Below are 27283 nucleotides of genomic sequence, written 5' to 3'. Positions count from 1 at the left end.
TTGAAACCAATGTGATGACAGATTAGAGAGCAACTCTATAGCAACTCTGTAGTTGATTGTGTTAATTAAATCTTACACACTCCATTGCAGGATGAGCGTAAACCTACCAAATAGCTTTCCTGTCCTCAGATGATTGTACCCTGACAGCAAGTGCTAAAATTGATAACCCAATGAATAGTGTTGTGAGAGATAAACTATTAAACTAGATACTGTTTTAAAATCAAAATTCCAGCCTCCATTACTCTCCTGTGGCACAGCAATATTAAAATGTTTTACGGTAAAATCATTTTTCTTGTGTAATATCCTCTTTTTCTAGCTAAAAAGCAAGCCCAGCCCTTTTCTGGCACCAGAAATAATATCTAACATTATTATAGCACCTTTCATCCTATTGCTTTGAGCTGTGCAGCGTTCACTACCTTTGGCATGAAATACAGCAGCTGTTTAATAACACTATAGAATAGCAAGGCCTGTATTGTGTTTAGTAATCTCCACTGAAATCAGTGGGGAGTTCTGCTTAAAACATCATGATGCAATATGGGCCATAAATGACCTTTACCATATCTAAAGACACTGTAGGGCAAATTAGAATGGCTCAAAAATAAATATGGTCCAGGATCCCAGATTAAACATCATTTCCTTAGAAACATGCTGTAGGAACTTAATCAAAAGTGGACAAGACACCAAGTTTTATTTTATACCTCAACCAAAAGATTAATAGATTAAGGCCAAAAGGGACCATTATGATCCTTTAGTTTGACCTTCTGCATGACCCAGACCAAATAATATAATCCAGTATTACCTGTTTGAGCTATAGTCTGTTAGAAAGACATCCAGTCTTGTTTATAGACTTCAGGTGATGGAGAATCCATGATGTTCTGATAGTTAATTACTCTCTCTGTTAAAAAATGTATGCCTCATTTCTAGTCTGAATTTGCCTAGCTTCAGCTTCTTATGCCTTTTCCTGCTAGACTCAAGAGGGATCGGCTATCAGAAATCTCTTAACCATGGAGATCCTTGTACAGTGTGATCAAAACACCTCTCATTATAAGGCATGTTTACCAGACCTTTCATCATTTTATAGCACAGCCTCACTAATGCTGCATGCAGAAGTAACACCATGTCCCTACTCCTGCTTGGTATTCCCCTGCTTACACATCTGTGGATGACATTCACTCATGTTGAAGTGGTTGTCTACCATGATGACCCCCTAAGGCCTCTTCAGTGTCACTGCATTCCAGAACAGTCCTCCATCTTCGAAGTGTGAGCTCCATTCTCTGTTTCTAGATGTATGACCTTTCCTTTGGCTGTGCTAAAATGCATCCAGTTCAAATAGGCCTACCTTACCAAGTTATCCAGGCTGGTCCCTGTCCAGCAAGGTTTTTATATTTTCTTCCAGATCATTGATAAAGATATTGACTAACACTGGGCTGGGAACAGATCCCTGCAGGACCACACTAGGAGCACTGCCATTGGAGGGCAAGTCACAATCTACAATTACTTTTTGTGATCTATCAGTTTTTAATCCATTTAATGTGGGCTGCATTGATTTTGTATTGTGTTAGTTTTCTGATCAGAATGTCATGCAGGACTAAGTCAAATGCCTTACAGAACTCTTATGTCAACAGTTACCTTTATCATCCAATCTTGCCAACTCATCAAAAAACACTATGAACGTTGTTTGAGACCTACGTCACACCATGTTGGTTGGCATTAAATATGCTGCCAGCTAATTTTTTACTAATTGCATCTCATCTCAGCCCTTTCATGATTTTTGCCCAGAAGTGATGTCCAGTTCACCAGCCTATTGTTACCTGGGTCATTTACATTTTTAAGATATTGGCAAATTAGTATATTCCTAGTCCTCTAAAACTTTCCCCCATGTTCTAAGATGTGTTAAAAATTAACATTCATGGTTCAGAGACTTCTTTGGCCAATTCTTTTGATACTTCTGTGTGCAAGTTCTCCAGCCCTATCTATTGAACAATTTTTAATAACTATTTTATCATCCTTAGTTACTGATGGAATTTTGTTGTAAAATATGACTACATCATCCTGCTTCTTTCCAACTACAGAATGGAAATATTTACTGAATATATGTGCCTTATGATTGGCGATTTTACTATCTTTATCTAGTATCAGACCTGCACCCTACTAGGATTTCATTTGTTCCTGATTTAAGAAATTTCTTGTTAGTGCCCTTTCATTCTTACTGCCCACAGACTTTTTTAACTTACCTTATTGTCTGCATTTCCTAAATGCTGATTTGTACTCAGATTGCTATCAGCTTCGCCATTGTTCCATTTGTTGATGATATTCCCAATAGCACAGTGGCCATGCCCTAACAATGCTATATGCCGTACTGACTGATGGGTCAATCCAATGCTGAATTAAGTTAATGGAATGATTTCCACTGACTTCAGTCGGCAATGGTCCAGGCTCCGAGAGGTAAGAATGCTATGTACAGAATCACCTCGGCTATTTCCTGCAGCACATGTGCTTTCTTTGGAGATCTTCCATCCAAGTACTAACCCCAGCCCAGAGCTGCTTAGATTTAACAGGACCACTGCATAGTCTGGGTAAGGCTCAAGAAGCTTTTTCTTTGATAAATGTAAAACCTGCAGTAGACTAAGCCAAGTAAGCGCAGTTGTTTCTATTACAACAGCACCTAAGAGCCCCACTCATGGACTAGGACCCCACTGTGCCAGGCACTGGACAAATAAAAAAATGATCCCAGTCCCAGAGAGCCTACATGAAGTTTATATTATCAAAATTAGGCATTGTCTGACAAGGTCCTATCTATTTTAAAATACCCCTAATAAGAGACATACGTCATTTCAATAAGAAAACTATTTTAACATTTTATCTGTGCATTGCACAATGCAGATAGAATAATTCTTTATTAGGAATATTGTGGTTCATTGTATTGTAGACCTTCCTCTCTACAGATTGGAAAAGAGAAAATTGCTTCTCTCTCTGTTCCATCATCATGACAGTAGGCATTGAATTCTTAGCCCATGTACCAAAAAGCTTGATCCCGTACCCTTTGAAGCCAGAGGGAACTTCCACCAGGGTTTTCAATGAGCTCAGGATTCTGCTTACACTCCACTCATTGTAGAACAGGCGTATGGACCAGTCTCAGGGAGGGTCCATGTCATTTGGAGGAATGGTACCAAAATTGCAGAATCTAAAAATATTTTCTCAGCAAGATAAAGTAGTGATGTAGTAGGTAGGTGAAATGCAGCTACCCTCACTCAGTTTGGCCTGGGCACCACTAAAGTTACCAATCTTTTTTATGGGGTCTACTAATAAGCATTGGTTTAGTAATTCGTTTGTTGCTATTAGTTATGGGTTTTCAGTACGGACAACTGTCCTTTTATCGTTGGAATTGCATTTGTTTGCATTCTAGATCTTTTCCTTCACTGCCCCACTGCTTTATTCCTAAAGAAGTCCAAGCACGTTAAAGCCAAATGGAAATCCATATTCCTGTGCATCAGACTAATTGTTATACTTTGCAAAGTAGCCATGCTAACACACGTCTGTTTCCTTTATCATCCTAGAAGCTTATGGTTTCTCTGGCTGCAGAGATTTATTGCCAGAAATTTATTATAGCCCTTGCTAATGCTTTACAAAACTTGGGATACACTTTAATATTCCTCACCCACTGGGGAAGCTCAATATGAATAACATTGACAATGCCAGTATACCTAGACCCAAAAGTCTTCGTGATATAGCCTCCATTGTAATTCCCAGTTTTTGGCTTGGGGTTTGTTGGAGAAGGAACACAAAGGTACTGGTTGTTGTCCTGGTCTTCAATAAATTTACTCAAGCTTCTGGATCCTCTGAGCAAAGTCTCAAAGGAAACACTGTGCGCCTGGTTTGCAAGATAGCGAATAGAAGAGCCTGATGCAGAAAACTTCCCTGAGTTGAGTGATGCTTTTGAAAGGGTGAAACCTAATTCTATCCATTGCTCAGGGTGCATTTGTCCATGGATATCTACAATAAGGCCTCCTATCATCTGTGATTTTGCTGATCTCAAACTTTATAAAGTCTTCCCAGGCTTTTACTGCTTGGGGAATTCCAAAGGCTGCTTCTTCCTTTTCCCTGTTAGCATCCATCTTGATCCTCTGGAGATGATTTATAAAAAGATATGGGGAGAAACTATCATTAAGGCTTCTGATTTCTTTAGCAAGAGTCTGAACAATCTCTATTCCTGTCCTGATTTGTATCCACCTTGCATTTCTGGAAGTCTTGCAGGTTTCCTGGAGAACAATTATGAGAGAAAATACAAGATAATGTGTTTGAATCCCAGCAACCAGCATCTCAATCAGGGATGTCTTCAGGTTTCACTGTTCCATCATGCAGGACAGAAATAATCAGGCTCATATTGCCCAATTGGTATTCAGTGTAATGGCTGTGTCCAAAGACGATCTCCCTGGTTCCAACAGGCTTCAGAGTCAAATACAAAATGCAAACACACTATCACCACATTTTTTCAGCTGAGGCCTGAGTTTGGTAACGTGTAATGTAACAGCACCTAAAGAAAAAAACCAAACACATTTTGTAAGAGGTTTTACAATGGGGCTGAAAAAAAAAACTCTGGTGCTCTATCTTGAGTCAGTTTTCAGCTGCTGTTAAAATAATCTGTCTATGGGAGAGACTGATAGATACACTCCTTCAATGTGACTGACCAGAACTGATATAGCCTCATATTTCATTAATTCTCATGGATGTTCAGTAAGGAGATGGCTCTGTCACAGACTCCCTGGATGGTGGCAGGCTGCTAGGCCTTCAACCCAGAAAACACAGAAAGGCAAAAGGGGGCTAGAGGTCCCAAAGGCTCAGGGCTGGGTGAAATAGTCACAGGCAACATTTTTTGACTAAAAACGTTTACTATTTTCAGGTCTGAAACTTCAATGAGATTGAAACAACTTTTTAAATCTTCAAAGTCTTTCAATAAAATTGAGCCAAGTATTTTTTTTCAATCTTGAAAAATTGAGAGCTACTCCTCAACAATTTACAAACTTGTGAATTTTAGAAAAACTGCTAGCGGAGCCCTCCCCCTCAAACAGCTACAGGCTTTGGTTAGAGGACTAAGACCAGGGTTGGGATCTAGGATGTGCTGGGTCTTGGTCCTACCTCTGCTGCAAACTAGTCTTAATAATTTGCATTTATGCCATATTAGACAATATCATGATTTGGCACAGGTAGTGGCAGTGTAAGCTGCTCTATGTCAGTGTATTGTTATCCTTGCTCACGTAAGCATTGAGTCTCACTGGCCCTAGTTGGTAGTACCCATTAAGAGTCCTGGTCAGGGTCACGAGAAAAGGCCAGTGATGGACCCAGCAGACAAGGGCCAAGTTTCCCAATGGTGGGAAAGCCACAACTGTGGATTCATGGCCCACGTAGGGCAGAAGAGCTAGACTTTTGTAACAGGTTTATGATCATGATGGTCCCTTCTGACCTTAAAGTCTGTCATTGTATGGAATATGTTCACACTGAAAACTCGGGGTTCAAGACAGCTCTTCTCAAAGAACCCATCCATTACAAGATTGTAATTGCTGGCATCACAGAGGCCTGTCTGCCACACAGCAATTAAGTTACTGGGGAAGAAGCAACATGCCTCCACCCTGGTGGTCCACACAGAACTCAGGGTATGGCACTCCTCACAACCTCTAGCACAGACTTTAGCCCCGTCTCTCCATGCTTACTCTGTGCTGGGCTCCAAAATCATCATGGATACTTACCTGTCAATGTGACCTACATGCCAACAGAAGACTCATCACTTGTGGAAAAGGACTCATTCTACCAGCAGCTAGCAGCAAAAATCTAGTGAACTCCAGCACATGATACTCTGGTAATGCTTGGAGTGTCCCATGCCATGACTGGCTGTGATCAAACTGGGTATGACACAGGGACAGGTCCCTTTGGTTCAAGTTCTCCAAATGACTCCCTCCCACTACCCAGCTCTTGACTTTGTGTGCTGCTAAGGGCTTTTCTGTTATGGGCTCCCAGTTTAGGTATCTTAAAAGGTTGTTGGACTTGGATTTCAAACAAATAATGCTGGTCTGGGCATTCATCACACTTTGGGGATTCTGCAGTTTCTTTATGGGTTTAGTTAACGGTAGGTTCCCATTGGTGACCTCTGTTTAATATACCCTGCTTCAGGGCTCATTGGCAAGGGCAGCCTTCTGATTTCTATTGTCTATTTGCCAAATTGCTCTCAACTTTCTCTGCTGCTTCTGTTGATATCCAGTAGATGGCATCTGTGTATAATATTTCTCCAATGCTTCTTTTAGTTGGAGGGTTTAATTTATTTATTTAATTTATTTCATGGGTGGATTTCATAATTTGCCCTGACAATTTGGGATCCCTGCTTTTAAGCAATTTCTTTTAGTATCACCAACCAGGGTATCACTTTCAACATTGCTTTTTCCTTCTAGTGCCATACAATTATTATTACTTATTATTGCTACAATAATTTACCAAGAAATGGAACAAAATCCCTTAGTCTTCTAAATCTAGTGAACACAATGAATACATGTTTTGATTATATCCAATACTTGTCATATCACATCTTTCAAGGCTTATAGGATGAGGGATGTTACATTAGGAACAAGACAGATCATTTACATAGAGATGTATATCTGATTTATAAGGCAAATCTACAGTTTCTAAGTTGGGGTGAATATATATTATATAGGCTTCTTGAGGTATCAGGAAGTTTGACGTCTGGAATGTTTTTTGGGTCACCAGCCAAGCTATTTCTAATTGGTTTAATTCTGTGTTTTGTTTTTCTCGTCTCTGATTCTTAATTAACATATAGGGCACTCTGCATAGGAAAAGGGGGTAGTCTGTCACCTGGCACAGGTTCTCCTCAGCTATACTATGAGATGGAAGTCTGCCCCATAAGTAAGTTATGGAAGTCTTTAGTTTGAGAAACTAACACTAGTTGGAAAATTCCTTATAAAGCATCAGAGCTTTCCTTTCCTGGGAATTGTGTTAGCTTAATTAATGCTCCCCAGACAAGATTTCTCATCTATTGGGACAGGCCTATTGACTTCGGCTCCAAAAGATAGCTAGCGTTTGCAATGTGCATTAAGATGATTGCCACCAGACAATTAAAAAGAAGTTAGCATATTTTCAAGGCATATTTTAATGCCTGTACATCTTACAATGTGCACACAATGCCCTAACCTTCAATAGATCTTCCAAGACAGGGGCATGGCCCCATCACTTTTAAAAGTGGGAGGGCAATAGCCCTCCCACTTTTTACCACCCGTAAGGGCAAGCAACAGGGGAAGAGGGCAGAAAGGGGCGAGCAGGGCCTCAGGGAGAAGGGGCAGTGTAGGGGTGGGGCCTCGGTTAGGATGCCAGTGGCCACACCCACCCACTTTTAACGAGCTTCCACCGTTCCTGCTCCAAGATCTTCTCAGTTCTTGTGAAGAATGAACATCTGCCACTTCATGACAGGGACGCCTCCCCAACAGAACAAAATCCAAACCCTTGCTTGCATGCAACAGTGACCCACCTCAAGCAAAATCTGGCTCAGTGCCATGTGAAATACATCATCAGCAACAAGAAGTCTCAGTTTGTCTAAAACTAAACTGTATCTTTATTAAGAGAGCTGTTTACAAAAGTACAGTAACTCCTCACTTAATGTTGTCGTTATGGTCCTGAAAAATGTGACTAAGTGAAACGATGTTAAGTGAATCCAATTTCCCCATAAGAATTAATGTAGATGGGGGGGTTAGGTTCCAGGGAAAAAAAATTCACCAGACAAAAGACTATATATTATACTGTGTGTGTGTGTATATATACAAACAAACAATTTAATACTGTACACAGCAATGATGATTGTGAAGCTTGGTTGAGGTGGTGAAGTTAGAGGGTGGAAGGGGGTGGAATATTTCCCAGGGCATGTCTTGCTGCTAAATGATGAACTAGCACTCAGCTGAGCCCTCAAGGGTTAACACATTGCTGTTAATGTAGCCTCACACTCTACAAGGCAGCACAAATGGAGGGAGGGGAGACAGCATGGCAGACAGAGACGGAGACACACACAGTGTGTGTGAGAGAGATGTGCATTGACCCTTAAGTACACTGACCCCACTCTAAGTACATTGCCCTTTTAAGTAGAAAAGCAAGTTGAGACAGCTGCTGCTGCTAGCAAGCTCCCTCCGTCCTGAGCCCTGTCGTGTCCCCCCCACCCGCTCTATTGAGATGGGGTAAGTGGGGTGCAGGAGCAGGGGGAAGGGGGACACCCTGACATTAGCACCCTTCTTCTCCCCCCCCCCCAACCCCGCACAGAAAGCAGGAGGCTCCTGGGAGCAGCTCCAAGGCAGAGGGCAGGAGCAGCACATGGCAGTGGAGGGAGGAACAGCTCAACTGCCCAGCAATTGTTAGGTTGCTGAGCAGCTGCTGCACAGGTAACTTAAGAGAGCGGGGAGCTGATGGGGGGCTGCCAGTCCACCTTGTTTCCAAGCCCCCACCAGATAGCTCCAATGGGCTGCTCTTTCTGCAAGTGGTGGACAAAGCAGGTGGCTGCCAAACAACGTTAGAAGGGAGCACTGCACAACTTTAAACGAGCATGTTCTCTAACTGATCAGCAACGTAACAACAAAACAACGTTAACCAGGACGACTTTAAGTGAGGAGTTACTGTACTGCACCTGAAGTTAGCAGTCTAGCCATGCACACAGACTGACTTCCTTGTGCCTCTTTCAAATTCTTCCTTCCCACAACCTGTGTTCCTCCCTCCCAAGTTCCATGCAGGTTGTTCCACTCAAATATGATTTTTAATCTCATGATTTTAAAACGAATTTGTGTGATTTGGGTGGGGAGAGCTAACCTTTTGTCCTTTGAAGGAAACTAATGGGTCTTCCATGCATTACAGGTTCAGGCTCATGAAGTTAGGGTTTGCGAAATGGCAGAAAGGGAATATTTTAGCTGGCAACCCTGTCAGGTCTGGGCCTCATGTTAATTTCTGGGTAGTCTGAAAATGGAACCAGGGCTGAATTAAGGAAATCCTAGGTAAACCACGACATGGGGCCCCTGTGGTTCCATCATCTACACCATGTCCCCATTTGTGTGCCATAGCTGCTACTCTTCACTGGGAATGGAGGAGGCACGGGCCCCCCTCCTCCCTCATAGAGCCTGAGGCAGTGATATGGGAACCGATTCTCCCCACCAGGAATTGCAGCAGGTGTCCCCTTCTCCTCAGGAGCAGCACTGGGGAAGGTAGTTCCAGTACTTACCCTAGGAGCTATATCCCAGCTACAGGACAAGTGGGCAAGGCCTGCTGCACTCTTCTCCTCCTGTCACACACACAGTCCTCCGCTGGGTTGGTGTTAGCAGAGCCACACAGGGCAGTGGGTCTTGGCGTTAACACTGAGTTGAATGGTACAGTTCATCCCTCTTAGTGGTGTTGTTTCAGGCTGTCTGCAGACTCAGGCAGACGTTGCTGCATCAGTTACCTGGGGTTCATGTCTCTAAGCTTTTCTTCACTACTATTAGGACAAGAAACATCGTTTTTAAAATGAAAGTTGAGATTTTGATGTAATCCCATGATACCCGGAGCCGGGGCCCTAAATCAAGAGATGATCATGTCTAAGCCTTAACCTACCATGGAGGAGAATTGTGCCAAACCTGTCAGTTTCCCATAAACTCCAGGGAACCTTTCTAGTGGGTTTGGTTTGCAAGGAATCCTGATCCTTCCCCTTCACTTTGCATTTTGGCACTCAGACACCCAATGCAGAACTCAGACTGGTGAGTCTCATCACATCCATCACAAAACCAGCAAGTTGTGATGGGTTTCTTTGAGGCTGGAAAGTTTTGTCCTTTTTCTAACAAAATCCTAACACTGCTGACATGCTCGAGTGAAAAGTTCACATGCTCTCTCTTTTGCCCTCACTGGAACCCATTCAAGGAAAGATTTAGGCAAACTTTTAAACAAACCCCAGTGCATTTTGGGTTCATAATGAAATCTGAAACCAGATGAAGTCCACCTGATATAGGATTTCACTGGAATTGTGTACTTTGCACATCTCTAGTAGACAGGTATTTTTAAGGGCCTCTGTTCTCAGATTAGATTAATATTTGGGCCCAAACATGACTCTGACCTGGTATTTGAGTCCCAAAGACATGGAGAGGAGACAATTATTTATAGTTTTCTTATTCTGACCAATATATAAAGCAAATTATGGGCCAAATACTATCCTGTGAAACCCCACTGACTGTATGGGATTTCAGTGAGGGCAAAATTTGATCCCCTATTCCATGTATTATGTTGCTGCAAGAACTTGAAGTAGCTGTTTGAAATTAAAACTACTATGAGGATAGAGCCTGGATGTGAAATAAGTAAATTATTCTCTTATTTTACATTAAGAAGTCCAGTACCATCTGCTATAGGAGCCAAAAATAAAAGGAACAGCAGAAACACACTGAGCAGACCGAGAATAAGAGGAACAAGATTTAGAAATCAAGCAAAAAAAATTGTTTTTCACACTAAAAATATAGATGGAAGGCAGTAATCCTACACTACAAGGCTGATTTTGTTACACTCTCATTTACCACTGACTCTCAAAGTTGCTGTCTCACTTTCTACTGCTAATTTTAGATTAGAAATTATTAATCTTGAAAGTGGATGCTTGGGAATATTGTTTGTGCTAGAGAGATCAAGTCCACATGATTTTAACTCTTACAGCACTGAGGATAAATGTAACAGACTACTCCTCACTGTAACTGGGGGACCCGTTAGTGTGGGGAGTGGAGGAGGGGTTGAAAACACACTGTCTGCTTTGACGCAGGGTTGGACATGCACAAGGGCCTTCCTGCCTTTAGAATATAGAGTTGGAAGGCCCAAGTTGCTATATCTAGCTTTATGTGGTTGGAAGCTCTGGGAATCTGCTTTAGGAGTGGGATTAGGAGGCAAAGTTGTCTCAGTCTTTGGAAGGGCTTTACACTTTACAGCAGATTTACAAGCAGACAGTTGCTGATATCCAGGTTTGGGGTCAGTTTACTGGGGGCTACTTTGGAGTTAGGACTGGAAGCATAGGGATCCTGGATCTCATGAAGGGACAGAAGTGTGGAATTACCAAATTCAACCTTGGGGCAGGATTAGAGTGTTGGGCTGCGAGGCCCAGTTTTGGGGAACGGGATTGGAAGGACTAGTGTACAGGCTGTCAAGCAGGGATAGAAGCAATGGGTTACTGGGTCCCCTAGGGAGCAGTGTTGGAAGTGTCTTGCTTTAGTATAGATTTGACAGTCTAAAGTTGCTGGACCAGGGAGGGCTGGGGTCAGGAAGGCAAGCTGGTATGTAGAATACTATAGTACGGATGGGAAACCAGCAGACAGGAGAGGTCATGCCTGGTACTCTGAGTGAGATGTGGGAGGCAACGACAATGGGAACCAGAAAGATCTCCACGATTCACCACAGTACATGGAGTGCTGCCCCATGACGCCTGGATGGCCACTGACAATATGAACAGAAACATAATAGTTTGGATTATATATGGTGTTGGGTCACGTTTGTGCAGTGCTTGAGAATGAGAAGTGCTATTTATATAAGGGATTTATTATTATTTATTTGTCTTTAAAGATGGACCAAATATCCAAACAAACCTTTTTACATTTCAGAGGCAAGGGACTGGATTTGAATCACCCACTACCAATGTTGCTGCTATGATTTTGGTTCCAGATCACTCTAAACATTAGAAGGAGCCAATTTTGCACTTCCTCTTGACTTATAACCAACGCACACTCAATCAGGATTCAAACGCACACTTTTCTGTTTCTAATGGTAGCTGAATAAACTGGTTTAAAATAAATGATTGTTACTTTTTTGTTTCATTTTGAAAAAAAAAAAGACAAAGAAACAAACAACTGTGATTCTAAGTTGGTGATAACAGGCAGGGGTGGCTTCGGTGAGCTGCGGGACCAGCGGACCCTCCGCAGGCACGCCTGCGGGAGGTCCACCGGAGCTGCGGGACCAGCGACCGGCAGAATGCCCCCCCACAGCGTGCCACCGTGCTTGGGGCGGTGAAATGTCTAGAGCCGCCCCTGTTATTAACAGGTACTAGGTTTCAAGGTTGCCATCATTGGCTGCTGGAAACACATGCACCCTGGTATCTATTCCAGTGATACTGGAGGATCAGATCCAGGAACGGAGAGGCTGTGGGGATTTTTGTGGAAGTGCCATGAAATTTACATTGTCTGACCACATGTGCACATAGGTGACATACCTGCTCTCCTTTCTCCAAATTTGCTAGGCTAGAGCACTGCCTTTATCAAAGAATTGCATATATAACTCCTCAGGATAGGAAAAAATTAGGACTAAGGTAAATTAGTATCTCTTATAGGTTTCATTATAGGTAGTGCTGGTGGGCAACAATTAGGGTGTGCAATGTAATAACTCCCCTGCTGTCCTAGTCTATGGTACTTCTGCAGTAGTTTGCCATCAAATAATACCTGACTATATATTTTATCCGTTAAATAGAAAAGAAGAATACAATGTCACTTCAGATGGATAGGAGCAGATAGCTAACTTAGTGTCCTGGTCCAGCATATGAGGGCACAGATATTTTAGACTAACAAGCCCAATATGTAGATTACTGCAATAAAAAAAATCTCACTCAAGTGCATTTTTTACATTGTGGTTTGACTTAACAAACAAATCTTATTACTACACTGTTTTGACATCAGTAGGAGCTATGACTGGTCAGCACTTTGAAAAATCAAGCCAATTACTTAGGAGCCTACATATGGATTTAGAAGCCTAACTTTTGCCACCCATTTTTAAATATCTTAGCCTAGAATTGCACTGGTGTAAATGCAAGCATCTGTCCTTTGGCATTTCAGTCAGTCGGTGTCTAATTCTCTCCACTCCTTCCTTAAAAAGCAGTACGTTTTCCCTGGGCAGGGCTGAGTTCTGGGTCTGTATCCTGCCAATCCTCTGTGATGCTTTTTGAGTCACATGTGTTATAACCTTTAAAACTGTGTTAGGTGTTGTGTCATGTACAATCTGCCTTCAGCAGGAGGTCACAGTTACATAAGATGCCTTCTTACAATTAAATGCTTTGTCTTAACTGAACTGGTTTGTTCTCTAGAGTTACGAGTTTGAAAAAAGTTGCCACTAAATATCCAGCCCGTAAAGGGCATTGTATTATAATTATTAATTAAAAATTTTAATAATCTGTAAATACCAAAAAACTGACAGCTGATGTGTTCAAATTCATGATTCATATCTTTAAAAAAAGATTTGCATAACTTTCATTCACTACTCTTTAGCCTCTTAACATTTCAGTTACCGTAAAAAAGTAACAGATGTGAATATATTTTTGCTCCTACAGTGGTTTTTGGTTTTAATTCACACCTACCAGAAAAACTTCTGCTTTTGTATACCAGAACACACAGATGTGCTCTGGTATCAAAGGAAAACAAATAACTAAAAATAGAAACTAAACACAGAAAGGACACAATCTTTCCTGCATGCTGACCCTGAATTTGATTAAGGAAAAACTAAAGACTGGTAGTTACACAAAACCTGCATTAAGTGATCCTGCCAACCATAAGCCTTCAAAAATCATGACTCAGGCCCCACAAATCATGATTTTTCAAGGCAATACATTCTGTATTCTTCTTATTTGCTTTCTGGGTTTTGGCCATTTAGGGCAACCTCAGTTCATGTTTTCAGACTCCTCTCTGCACTCATGAGGGCTAGAAATTTAATATTTAAAAAAATGGAAGCTGGGATTCTCATGTAATAACTTGCCTCCAGGAGCTCTGGAACACACCAAATGTCAAGTGAGTTGGCAACACTGCATCATGCACATGCATTAACTGATATGACCACAGAAAATACAAGTTCTGTTTTTCAGTGGTCAAAACCCTCTTGCTTCATCCCCAATTATCTGTGCAAAAGCCACACACACAAACCCGCACCTTATCCCTACTTCTGGGTATTCCCCAAAGAGAGGGCAATTGTTTCCTTGCTTTAAAAAAGAAAAACATTTATTTGTACTCAGATAACATGAAAAGTGATGGAATGGGAGAGTTTCAAACTTGAATGTGATCCTACCCAACTTTAAAGAAAAACATATTAAATACGTAGTCATTAATATTACTTCTTTGAACTTTAATCCACAAAACCATTTCAGAATGAGCAATGAGTATATGCAAGAAACTTTTACTGAAATACCAAACCTTTTCTAACTTCTTGGGAAGGATACATCATGCCAAAGATTCTATAATAAGTTACATACTGTAATCACAATCAGTAACTTATTCCAATGGACCATGGCTACCAGAACTCTTTCTCCCAGCTCTGATGAAGAAACTAGGTCGCTGGCCTGATGAGCTTTCAATTGACATAGATCAGACAAAAACTAATACCCTGCAGCATAAGTGAAACACCACGGTTACATATCTTAATCTACAATTTAAAAAATATTTCTTTCAAACCATCCACACGTTCTGTCCCTATGTCCAGATGCCTCAGTTAACATAGTTCACCATTATGGACTTAATGCTTCTTTTCTATCCTGGGGCAACACAAAAATAGATTCTGGGTGAGAAACAAGTAGAGAGGACATCTAATCAGATGGTGCCTAAATTACTGAAAGTATCTAAAAGCCTTATAGTAGCCTCTCTTGTCCCCCCTGCAGTCTTTGCAGAGGGGGTGGGGGAAATTTCTACTTCTGCACTCTGGGTTGGGAGCAAGATTGGCAGGGCCTCTTCTGTCCCCTTTATAGGTACTAGATGAATGTCCACATATGATAATTATTTCTACATTGTTCTCCCCTATTTTTATTTACTTAAATTCTTTCCCTCCTGGAAAATTCCAAAAAATCTTACATGGTGGCTCAGAATATATTAACTGTAGAAGTCAAGATTCAAAACAGATTCAGAAACAAGATCATAATATAACTAAAAAGTTAATTCCTTAATATTTCATCTTTAAACATTTCCTAGCATTATATGCTAGCAACAAGTGGACATCTGGATAGGGGAAACATCACCCCATCACTGTCAATAGTGCATGTTTCTGCTCCTCAGGATTGCAAGTTTGTGCACATTACTCTGCAGCCCCAAAAGCTGATAGACAAAAAGCAAACTTACCCTTTTTGTAAACGTCTTCACTATCCTCAGGGCAGGGACTGTCTGGGGCTCTGATCCTGCAACACAATCTGTGCCAGACATCTGATGCCAGAGGGAGCTCCAGTGTGGCCCATGTGGATCTGATGACAGGAATGGGCCAGATTTTGTGCTGGTCCTGGGAGGAGCACAAGAGCTAGTCAAAAAAGGAGGGAAAAGTCCAACTTTTTATAAACAATCCCCTTCCATTTTTATTTTTTTTAAATTCCTTGTTTCCCCCCAGCTTTTGAAAAACGTTGCCCATCTCCCCCAGGTACTGTACTGGGTGGTTTTTGTGTGTTCGCGCCTGGGGAGAGCTGAGGGGTGGGATGGTGCAACCCATTAACCCAATGCCCTGGGACTCGGTCTAGGTCTAGGTCTATACTGCATAGCCCTGGTAGCAGCACTTGCAAGGTACCTGTAGCTACACGCCGCAGAGACAAGCAGGCTGTCCCACCCTGCAGTAGGTATCTAGGGGTGCCAGGGAAAGGCGCTGGCCAGGCAGGGGAGCGACGCTGCTGCTGGGGGCGGGCGGCGGGGCTTGGGGTGCAGGAAGCTGCGGGGGGCACAAATACACCCTAAGCCCCGGCCGCTCCTCTCTGCACCCGGGCTAGCCCGGGGCCGTGCGGTGCGGTGCGGTGCGAGCCAGGCGTTCCCCGCGGGGCTGGCGGGCGCCTAACAATGCGGGCCCCGCGGACGCCCTTCTCTGCTCACCTGTGCCCAGCACCCCCGCCCACAGCCGGCGGGAGCTGCCGCCCAGGGCGGACTACATATCCCAGCCTGCAACGCTCCGCCGCGCGCCCGGCCGGCACCGCACGGCATGCTGGGAGGGGCAGTCTGTCCCCAGGCCGCGCTCTAGTGGCTCCGCGGGCGGGGGGCGGAGTCTCGAGGCGAGGAGCGCGCGCTGCTTGAAAGTGCTGCAGGCTCCCGCGCGCCCCGCGGCTGAGCGGACGGAGCCAGCTCAGCCCAGCCGGGAGCAGGGACCGTCTCGCGGCTCCGCCGAACGCCCCCAGCAGGTGCCGAGGACGGGGCCCCCCCAGGGCTGGTGAAGGGGGGTCACAGGGGGGCCAGCGGGGCCTCGCGCTGGCAGGGCCCCGGGGGCCTGGATCGAGGAAGGGCCTGGGGCCCCGGCTCCCCACGGGCGCCGGCCTCCGCCGCGGGGCTGTTGTTGCCGGGCCCGCGTGCGCTGGGACAGGGGGCCGGTCTCGGGTCTCCCTGTGCCCCGGGGCTCTGTGGCCAGTCGCAGAGCGTCGCAGGCTGCACTGGTCCCGGGAGCTTTTCTCTCCCTGGCTCGGCTGCCTGCCCGCCCTCTCGTGCGATCGGCCTTGTGCAAAGATTAAAACCTAGGGCGAGCAGACGTGTTTTGTGTCACATTTTCCCACTTTCCTGATTGCAGTGTACGTAACACCATGGGAATCCACGGCCTGCTCCAGTTCATCAAGGAGGCAGCTGAACCCGCTCATGTGAAGAAATACAAAGGGCAGGTGGTAGCTGTGGATACTTACTGCTGGCTGCACAAAGGAGCCTATGCTTGTGCTGAAAAACTAGCCAAAGGAGAACCCACTGACCAGTAAGCTTGCACTAACTTCCCCCCCTCCCCTCCCCGAGTTTCTCAGCCTTTTAACAAAGTAAGGGTACACTGCCAACTTGAAACTGCTTTTAACTCTCTTATTTTTTAAAGACTGATAGGGTTTCATTTTTGTGGCTTTATAACCATGCACAAATGGAGAAATAGCAAAACTGAGTCTATATGTACAAATTGCTGTCAAATACACAAACATTGAAAATAAGAATCCCCCCCCACACACACACACACACATACTCTTTGGTATTGCTTATATCAAGAGTAAGTTTAAAAAAATCGGACAGGAGAGGGTTTTTTTCAATGAGCCTTTTATGAATAACGTCTATAAGGTACTGTATGAAAATGAAAAGTATCCTAGCTATAATACCTTGTGCCATTGGCAGTATGCCATCTGATACAAAAATGACAGCTCATAAACAATCTTATGTGACCGAACGACATAACAATGTTTAGTAAGTCTGGCACCCCATATTGTGAATGAGATCAATCTCTTCCTGCACAAAAGTACCCAGCACAACATATATTTATTATTATATATTGTTCATTGCTCATAATGAATCCCCAAAAATATGCCTGCTTTTGAATTTGTTTACAAGATTCACAAACCTTCTGGGAGAGTTGGAGGCAAGCTTTTGTTTTAAGTTGAAATACCTATTAAAGTAAGTGATTTTTGACTGGAAATGAGTCAAAACTAGGCAGTTTGAGCTAAGCTTGATTTATTTTGGGTGTTAGTCAAAACCTCTGTCATGGTCTGATGTGGCTTGCCCCTCTTTCATAGATGGGTGTATATTATAGCAGTTCCTTTTGGTCCTGTTTTTGATGATTGTTACTCCAGTATATATCTCATCAGAAGAAGCGTTTCTAGCTATTCCACTGTAAAAGCTCTCGCTACTTCCCATATTATGTGTTAGAAAAAACTGTGTGGTCAGTTAAGACTTAAAAATATTATATGACTATCAAAAATGCTGTAATGCACTTTTAATAATATAGCCTTCAGTACTGTATAAAGGCTGCTGCTTTTCAGCCACAGGCAACTACGTCTGTAAGAGTGAAATAATCCCTGTATACACATACTGGACCAAATTGTACAGTTCCATAGAAATACCAATGAGATCAGGGGACTGAAGAAACATGGGAAGGTTAAGCTTGGAATCTCTTACCAATCTTTTTCTTCAGAAAAGATGGGCTTGGGGACCAGTGAAGGTGGGTTGTCCCTTCTGGGCTGCTGCGTTGTCCTCCCTTCCATCTGAGGGTTGTTCACAGTTCTGCTCTATAGCAAGGTCTATACCCTGCTCTTGATCATAATAACCTCTCCTTTCTCTAGGAGGGGGTGGATATAGGCACAGATCCCAATTCCCAAGTTTAATGCTGCTTCATGTAGTTTTAGCACAGGCATTTATCCACCATCTGGAGTGATGGGTGGATAGTGACAAACATAGATGGTAAGCTTCCATCACTCCGTAATCACCATAAAGCTCCACCAGAAGGTCATTTGCTGAGTTTCAGGAAACGATAATGGAATATGCATCCCCTTTCCATTTGGGCATCATGTACTCAGCTCACAGGCACTGGGGAAATAATCTGTGCTATAGTTTACAAAATGCTGTACAATTTGGCACTGCAGTGAAGTCTAACTTATTCTTCAGAAATACAATTATTTGTATAGAAGAATAAGCAGCATAAAAGACAATAATGTTCATAGTGGACTGATCTTCACTGGAGACAGGAGATAAGGACTCCTTCGTAGTAAAAATATGTGTATGTTCTGTTCTGCTCTTTTTTTAAAAAAAGGTTTATAACCCACTGACCGCCTTGAATGCTAATTATCAACTTTTTTTGTTTTTCCTGCAAGTTAGAAATATGTGGTGATCTTAAGGTTTAAGCTTCATTGTCAAACAGTGGATGTTTTCACAGTTTGTAAAATAAATATATATATATTCTTACAGATATGTAGTCTTCTGCATGAAACTTGTTGATATGCTCTTGTCATTTGGGATCAAGCCAATTCTAGTATTTGATGGATGTACCCTGCCTTCTAAAAAGGAAGTGGAAAAAGCTCGAAGAGAGTAAGTTATGATCAATTTGCAAACAAATTATACCAGTTGTGTGCTTATGCTTCATATTTTTTAAACTGGTAATTTGACTTATCAAAGATTACTTTAGTTTCTACACTTCTTGCAGTGTAATGCAGTGGTTCTCAAATTGGGGGTTGGGACCCCTCAGGAGGTTACGAGGTTATTACGTAGGGGGTTGCGAGCTGTCAGACTCCACTCCAAACCCTGCTTTGCCTCCAGCATTTATAATGGTGTTGTATATAAAAAAGTGTTTTTAATTTATAAAGTGGGTCACGCTCAGAGGCTTGGTATGTGAAAGGGGTCACCAGTACAAAAGGTTGAGAACCACTGGTGTAATGTAATGATTATTTCAACACTGAGCCCCAAAATCCTGTTGAGGATTTTTTTTGTCGAGAGGATCCTGTTGTTGAGGGAGGAGGGGAGAGAAGCAGATCTTCTGAGCAATAGCTTCTCAGTAATTTGTAATATGAAACACCTTCTGTAGTTGTACCTCTGGTTTGTCCAATGAGATCAGAACTGTAGAATTAGTTTGTTGCCAGTACAGGTAGTTGATGATTATTAGTAAGGCTCTGTGTTTGTCACAGAAGTCACAGATTCCGTGACTTTCCGTGACCTCCATGATTTCTGCAGCAGCCCCATGAGTCTGCCCCAGTAGCCACCTGAGCAGCTCGGGCAGCCCCCGGGTCAGTTGCACTGGCTGTTGCTGGGGCAGTCTCGGGGACCCCAGCAGCAGGAGTTTGGTGTTGGGGGGCTTGGGGTTGGGACTGCTGCTTAGCTAGGCAGGGCTCAGTTCCCCTAGCTCCACATGCTGCCTCTGCCAGCAGCCAGGCATCGCCCCCACAGCTCCCATTTGCCGTGGTTCCCAGTGAATGGGAGCTGCAGAACCGGGGCTTGGGGCGGAGTAGAGACAGCACGTGGAGCTAGGGCCACCGCTTCCCAGGGCCTGGGTAGGGAGCCGGAGCCTGCCCCAGCCCCACCAACCCCAGCACCTGTTCTTCCCTCTTCCCCCTTTCCCCCCTCCGGGCTGCAATTCCCACCCAGCACCTGGGCCCCCCACTCACCCCCTACGTAGCATCCCCGGGCTGCACCCCCTTCCCATCACCCTCAGCGCTCCCTGGGCCGCGACTCACACCCCCGCACCTGCGCCTCCCTCCCCAGCAGCAGCAGCATCCCCTCAGGCTGCGCCTCCGTCCCCAGCACCCGTGCCACTTCCCCAGGCTGCACCCTCCTTCCCCAGTACCTGCGGCATCCCCCCCCCCCCCCAATTCCCTCCCACCCCATCCCAGTTTTAGTCAGGGGTATTTTTAGTAAAAGTCATGGACAGGTCATGGGCCTGTGAATTTTTGTTTACTGCCCGTGACCTGTCCATGACTTTTACTAAAAATACCTGTGACTGAAACTTAGCCTTAATTATTAGTGATGGGTCAACAGGCCATTATTCAATCTGCATTACATTAAGATTTGATTCAGGCCTGGGTTTTGAGTTCAGATTCTGATTTGATAATGCTGGTATCTTGTGAGCTGATGTCATTACGTTTTGTCCTAAATTTTTGCAAATATTGCTAGGTTAGCTATTCTCATTATTGATTTGCACTCTGGTAGTGTCTAGGAGCTGTAGTCATGGACCAGAACCCCATTGTGCTAGGCCAGAGGTGGGTAAACTACAGCCTGCAGGGCCACATCTGGCCTGTGGGACTGTCCTGCCCGGCTCTTGAGCTCCCGGCTGGGAAGATTAGCCCCCGGCCCTTCCCCTGCAGGCCGCAGCCTCAGCTCGCCTTGCCGCTAGCGCTCTGGGCGGCGGGGCTGCAAGCTGACGGGCAGCATGGGTGCAGGAGCTGCCAGGTGTAGTGTATTAAATTGCTCCCCATAGGAACGTGCTACTTACGGAGCACCAGGACTGGCAGCCGTAAGTAGTACACCATAAGTAGCACGTTGCTACGGGGAGCAATTTAATACACTACACTGGCCCTCCATACACTTGCGGAACCCCGATGTGGCCCTCAGGCCAAAAAGTGCCCACCCCTGTGCTAGGCGCTGTTCAAATGCAGAACAAACAGATGGTCCTGGCCCCAAAGAGTTTTAAATCTCATGAGGTCTTTGCCTCCTCAACCTGGAAAATAGTCAATTTGTGGTATTGGACTCAATCTGGGAGGAAAGGCAACTCTCAAGTACCGGGGGTAGCCGTGTTAGTCTGTATCCACAAAAACAAGGACTCTCTCCCAAACCTCTTGTGTCAAACATTTTCATTCTCCTTTGAAACCATCTTCAAAATCCGCTTCTTCTGTTCATCTCAACTCCTGTGCTGCTTGCTTCTTCCTCAGTCTCTGCATCAATGTATTACTATTTATAACCATTCCTACAAAATGACTTGACATTATTTGTATCTGCCTGCACCCCTTTCATATCTTCATGTTCTTCATTTGTGTGACATAGTTTATGACCTTTTTGGAGAAGAAACCATGTCCATCTTAATCCTTCATGAAGTGACATGCAAACTATGGTACTATGTAAATGTGGAACAATAATATATTGAGGGAGGTGGGTTTTTTTGTTACCTGCAGGAAACGACAGGCTAATCTTCTGAAGGGGAAACAGTTACTTCGTGAGGGGAAGTTATCAGAAGCCAGAGACTGTTTTGGGCGCAGTGTTAATGTTACCCATGCTATGGCTCATGAAGTTATCAAAGTAAGTAATTATTTTATATTGTTAATTATTTCTGTTGTAGGTTTACAAATGACATCGACAGTCTTTGTCGGCAGCTTCTCTACTATGTTTATATCTTGCTCATTGCTTTTCCTTGCCCATATTTACATGAAACTTCTCTCTCAACATATAATCGTACAAGATGTGCTGATATATGTGCTAGGCACATTTTTGGCTGTTCAGCACAGCAGACAGATAAATCTACTATATTCAACTCTGCTTTTCATTATGCCAGACTTCTTTTAATTGGCACGTGACAGTCATTCACAGATATCTTTGCAATTTTAACTAAACCATTGAATATCCTCTCACATCTGACATTTAGCATAAATCAGTGATACTCAGACCTCAGTGCTTCAGGAACCAAATTCGCAATCAGTATTACCCAAAATAGCCACCGTCATGTGAATTCATTGTTTCATTTACTATAGTACTAATTCATATCTAAACAGTATGACACGGGAAATCTTATTATTCTCACAGCAAAATGACTAAGTATTATTTTATCAACTACAATTGGTTAATAACAGAGTAAAAGCATCCTGATTAGTTAATAACTTAGACTGGTTAATAATTAAATCATACTGTGTTTTAATATCATGTGCTGCAAAAAGCAGCAGGAGACTCATTAAAGAGCCACTTGTGGCTCGGGAGCCTCAGTCTGAGTATCACTGGTATAAATAAATGACAGGGAGGAAATAGTACAGTTTTGTATTTTTAATAGTTAGCAAACAACTATATATAGGAAAATTATGATCACTTAAAAAATGGCCCAGGAAATAATCTTTGAAATTCTCAGTCACAGAAGAGTTTCATCAGTCTTATATTTGTCCAGATGTTCTTTCTTTGAGCAGAAAATATGGTTGGACTGGAAGCATAAACAGTTGTGGTCAGATCCAATGAGTGTGGATAGTGATGGAGGCCAATGTAGGAAATGTTATTTATAAACAAATGTTTGTTTTTAAATTGAAATCATTTATTTTAAAAATGTTATGGCTAGATCCTTCAAATGGCGTGTAGGCGCTTTGATTTCAATGGGAAGTGTCCCAACACAGTGATTTGCAAGATTGGGGTTTCAGACTGTAAGGTTTGTTTGTTTGTTTGTTTGTAGTATTGACTGTTGCTACTATATGCTTACATAGGGTAAAATGTTCAAAACTGCTTAACTTCCATTTTCAAAAGTGACTTTGGAGCCTAAGTGTCATTGACAGTCAATGAGACTTAGCTCCTAAGTACTTAAGTCATTTTTGTAAATGCAGAATGTTAAGACACTGAAGCACTTTTGAAAATTGTATTCCTAATGCCTAGCAAAATAAGACCTAAATCTGACTGAAGCCTAGATGCTGCTGCAGTTCAATAATAGTAGTATTGAGTTCTTACATTGTTCTCTTTACATTGTTTGTGTACAGGCTGCCCATGCCCAAGGAGTTGATTGTGTTGTTGCTCCATATGAAGCTGATGCTCAGTTGGCCTATCTTAATAAGACTGGCATAGTACAAGCTATAATTACAGAGGACTCAGATCTTCTGGCTTTTGGGTGTAAAAAGGTAATGAAAAATATAAATAGCCCTTACATCTCACTTTGCATCTTCAAAGCACTGTACAAACTAATTGTCCATACACACTTGTGAAGTATGTAAGTACAGTTATTGTCTTGTCACAGATAGGGAAACTGAGACACAGAAATTAAGGATCAAATTCAATCTTGTTGATTCTCCATTAAGTGCCACAAACTAATAAATATTTATTTTTAGTAGTGCCCACAATGTAGTACATGATTTCCAAACAGATAAAGCAAAACACCTGGACCAAAGATGTTCATATTCTGGAATATGAACTGAAACAAACAAAAAAACAACAAACCCCCAATAATTACAGTATTAATGCGTGTCCATATTCTAGAAGCAGGAATCTGCAAATAGATGTATGCTAAGACGCTTCTACTGGATTAGGAAGCCTACACACAACTTTTTTACCACAACACTGACTCTTACAACCCATCCTAGAATATCCTATCCCATCCTTTTTGCAGAAGACCTGTGTAGCAGGCTGTCTTTTGTTCCTTGGCTCCTTTCAAAACACACACTAACACATACTTCCTCTGCTGGCTGTGGAGTTTCTGGCAGGCAACACTGTGCCTTCTAGAATTTAGTCTTCTGAAAGCAAGTGCAATAGGCAAGGCGAACATCACACGCTAATAATGGAATAAATGTTTGAGGAGGGGAAACAATTTAGTTCACCAATGTGCATAAAATACAATGAGATGAGAATTAATGTTACTACTTGCTCTCTTATTTCAAGGTGTTTCTGAAAATTGACAAGTTTGGAAATGGACTCGAGATCGATCAGGCTCGACTAGGAAAGTGTAAACAGCTTGGGGATGTATTTACTGAAGAGAAATTCCGTTACATGTGCATTCTTTCTGGTTGTGACTACCTTCCATCACTTCATGGAATTGGGTTAGCTAAGGCATGCAAGCTATTAAAACTAGCCAGTAATCCTGATATTATTAAGGTAATGTATGCTCAGATTTGTATTTTAGGATTTCTAAAGCCTTTATATATGACTGACATTTTATTGAAAAAATCTGAGGGGTTGGATGTCATGAAGGGTGTTCTCCTTAACTACCTGCATTTTGATGAAACTATCAAAGGAAATATTTCACTGATGTTGGAGAATGGTGTGTTTCATTAATAAAACAGTGTAACAGCTTAAGCATTGGAGCACTGTGTTTCAACACCTAAATAAAACGAATGCTGACTTATTCTGATTCTTCAAGAATATATAGTGCATGTGGACAGATTTTTCAAAACCTAAAGGACTGTCCTTCATGCTATCATTTATTTACTCCTTGTGTGTCATTCCCAGAAAACCAGTCCACAACTTTTAAATTGGTTTCAGACTGTGCCAGATTCAACTACCTAAAATGTGGTTCTTCTGTGGAAGAAGTGGCACCTTCTTATTCTGCTCCCTACGTGTATTCAAAGTCATGTCTGCTTATTTTTTCATCATTATCATGGGCAAAGAATGTGTTTGACACTACAAGACGTAAAAATGAAGACAGTTCTTTCCCACAGAGCTTATACCTAAAGCAAACCTGGCACATTGAGAGATCCAGAGAATAGATTTAGCTTGGAATTGTATTTTCTTCATATTTATATATTAATTTCGTATGGGCAATATGGAAGAAGAGAATTCTTAAGGAATGATAAGCATGGAACCTCACAATGTTATTTTGAAGTCAAAGTAGTCCTATTCTAGCAAACCAAAGTTCTGTTAACTTCAGCTGAACTATTCATTTGCTTAAGTGTTCTGCTTGATGTGGATCTTGGAGGTTTTAAGAAGTGCTATTTTTCTCTATTTCACAAATTTATTGGTAGCACATGTTTGACTTGCTCATCAAGCTTTCTTAATATCAGAAGGAAATCTTGTAGATTTTCCATTGATTAATCACAGTTTCCACTGTTTAGGCAAACCAGTATTTAAAAAAACAAACAAAACTAAGTATACCTAGCTTAGTTAAATAGTGAAATTTGCACCTGAAAAGCTGTTGTTTGCTAATATCTCATATTTCAACTGTAAATATCATAAACCAGTGACTGAGCAATAAGCATACTGATCCAACAGTGTGTGAAACAGCATTCAGATTTCTCATTGCAGTGAGTTATCGTGAAAGTAATTGGAATGAATGCAGAAAACATACTTCCAAAATATGTTCACTGACTTACCTGTTTGTTTGGTGTTCTAAACTGAAAAACATGAGGGTTTTTTGAGGGTAAATTTTGCCCATATACTGAAATGCATCCTTAAGAAACTTGTCTCAGAACTTAACTTCCAATGAGTGACTTCACAGGAACCACCAAAAAAGTACCTAAATCATATATATGATTTATTTAATATTTAAATAGTTATATATAACTGTTTAAATATTAAATATATATGAGAAACTAATATTTAATATATAACTATTTTTTAATATTTAGTTTCTCCTATAGATATAGATATATATAGGAGAAACTATTTAAATATTAGTCAGTATTCTTGTTGATTAAAAATAACTAGCAAAGGATTTCTGAAAGCTTAAGAGCCTGCCTTTTGTCGTATTTAATATTTTTAGCTTTGTGTATTGGAAGGTGGAAGAGAGGAGAATAAAGGATAAATTTAGTTATACCTCAGCTTCATCAAACTCGCACTCTAATGCAAAACCTTAATGAAGATGGGGTATATATTGCTAATGGTATCTGTTAGAGATGGAAATGAAAGCCTTATGGAGGGTTGGAGTGTGTAATTAATAGTGTGGCAGGGAATATGAACATGGAAAGGAGTGCACAAGTCCCTCTCTGTTAACTTCTTACTTCCCTGTTTTTAAGGTCTTGGATGGATAGAATGTGTCCTGCCACAACCTTAAATGTCGCTAAATGTAGATTTTTGTTTGCTAATTTAAAGTAAGTGTGTGTGTGTGTGTGTGTGTGTGTGTGTCACACACAATTTGTCCATATATACATGTTTGTGTGAAGGCTGTTCTATTACATTCCTCCTCCACCCATTGCTTCTCCACTGTGCTAACAGCAGCTTTCAATGTAGTGACAGAGTACTTCTTCTAGGATATTTGGATATAAAATTGTCTATATATATATGTTTCTGGGAAGGCTGTTCTACTGTGTTCCACCCACTCCTTCTGCCCTCTGCTCAAAACAACATTCCATATAGTCACAGAGTATCTCCTCAGGAATAATACTTTTGAAGATGTGCATGGTATTGCATCTCTTTTGGCTGTTAGTGACAAGAAAGCAACATTTTTGTTGTTGTTGACAGGTTATTAAGAAAATTGGGCAGTACCTGAAGATGAATATAACTGTATCGGAAGAGTACATAGAGGGATTTATTCGAGCCAATAATACTTTCCTTTATCAATTGGTTTTTGACCCAGTCAAGAGGAAGCTTGTTCCTCTGAATGCTTATGATGACAACGTTGATCCAGAAACACTACTTTATGCAGGGCGGTATCCTTTGTGCACTGGCATATTATGGGGGAAATGATGTGGCATAATGGGCTTCCTCTCTTCCCTTTCCTTTGTAATTTTCTCCATTATTGTACAGGAGGCTTTTGTTTGATCAGTCAGCCTACCAAAAGTTAGTAAGTCTGGCTTCCTTTAACTTTTTAAAGCATTGCGCTCATCAGAAGGAAAAAACTTCCAGTAATTGGAAATATCATTGGTTCTAAAACCACAAATATGCTTTTTAAAGAAAATGTTCCTTGGCTTAACTTTAGACTGAATTAATTTTTTTTTAAAAACTGTCTTGACTTCTTTGAGACAGTGACTACTGTGGGTGGTGTTAAGATAATGCACATTGTAACTTTCCCATCAACGCAGGCAGGAAGGGTCCTAACCTGTGTGGGAATTATTTACCTGTGAGAGCAGGGCATTTCCCCATCCTCTGCCTTCCTCTTATAACTCCCAGCATGGTGGAATAAGAAATCAAGTATGAAGGGAGGGAGTCATTAAGAACTACTTCCCAACTTTGAAACACCTGCCAAGCTGCTGTGGGGAGTGACTGACAGACTTTCATTTTCTTGGGCCACCACTGTTTCTCCTGCCGGCTCTCCCTAGTAGTGACTAACTACTTCTTTTTTTTTTTTTTTCCCCCTCGACTGTTTTGTGACTTACCCGTACACTCCGGGATTGCCAGGTGCTGCTACTGAATGAGGTCAGGGGAGAGCGGTGTGTGCAGCAATATATATTCTTCTTTGGACATTAACTTTTTTGATTATTCTTATAACCTATTTTAAT

General features: G+C 42.2%; 1 protein-coding gene and 1 long non-coding RNA gene across 4 annotated transcripts in view; one reads left to right on the top strand and one right to left on the bottom strand.

Moving 5' to 3' along the window:
* Positions 1 to 1343: 1343 nt before the first annotated feature.
* On the bottom strand, positions 1344 to 15955 carry LOC120402327. 3 transcript variants are annotated; one of them, XR_005597145.1, is made up of 4 exons: positions 15843 to 15955; positions 15114 to 15267; positions 9254 to 9505; positions 1344 to 4534 (listed from the first exon to the last, which is right to left on the bottom strand). It is a non-coding gene; the product is annotated as an uncharacterized LOC120402327 (long non-coding RNA). The 3 variants fall into 3 exon arrangements; XR_005597146.1 differs by having other exon boundaries at positions 15114 to 15285; positions 15843 to 15857; XR_005597144.1 differs by lacking the exon at positions 15843 to 15955 and adding an exon at positions 15547 to 15799.
* The window catches only part of EXO1 (exonuclease 1), a 24250-nt gene continuing 12896 nt past the window's right edge, over positions 15930 to 27283 (top strand). Inside the window, exons 1-7 of the mRNA XM_039532898.1 lie at positions 15930 to 16144; positions 16525 to 16698; positions 18660 to 18779; positions 21350 to 21473; positions 22901 to 23038; positions 23793 to 24005; positions 26307 to 26494. Coding sequence (XP_039388832.1) covers positions 16538 to 16698; positions 18660 to 18779; positions 21350 to 21473; positions 22901 to 23038; positions 23793 to 24005; positions 26307 to 26494 — 944 coding nt within the window. The 5' untranslated portion in view covers positions 15930 to 16144; positions 16525 to 16537. The remainder of the gene's footprint in view (positions 16145 to 16524; positions 16699 to 18659; positions 18780 to 21349; positions 21474 to 22900; positions 23039 to 23792; positions 24006 to 26306; positions 26495 to 27283) is intronic.

Source organism: Mauremys reevesii, linkage group 3 (assembly GCF_016161935.1).
Source record: "Mauremys reevesii isolate NIE-2019 linkage group 3, ASM1616193v1, whole genome shotgun sequence".
Classification (NCBI taxonomy): Eukaryota; Metazoa; Chordata; order Testudines; family Geoemydidae; genus Mauremys; species Mauremys reevesii.
This window is presented reverse-complemented; position numbering and strand designations above follow the sequence as displayed.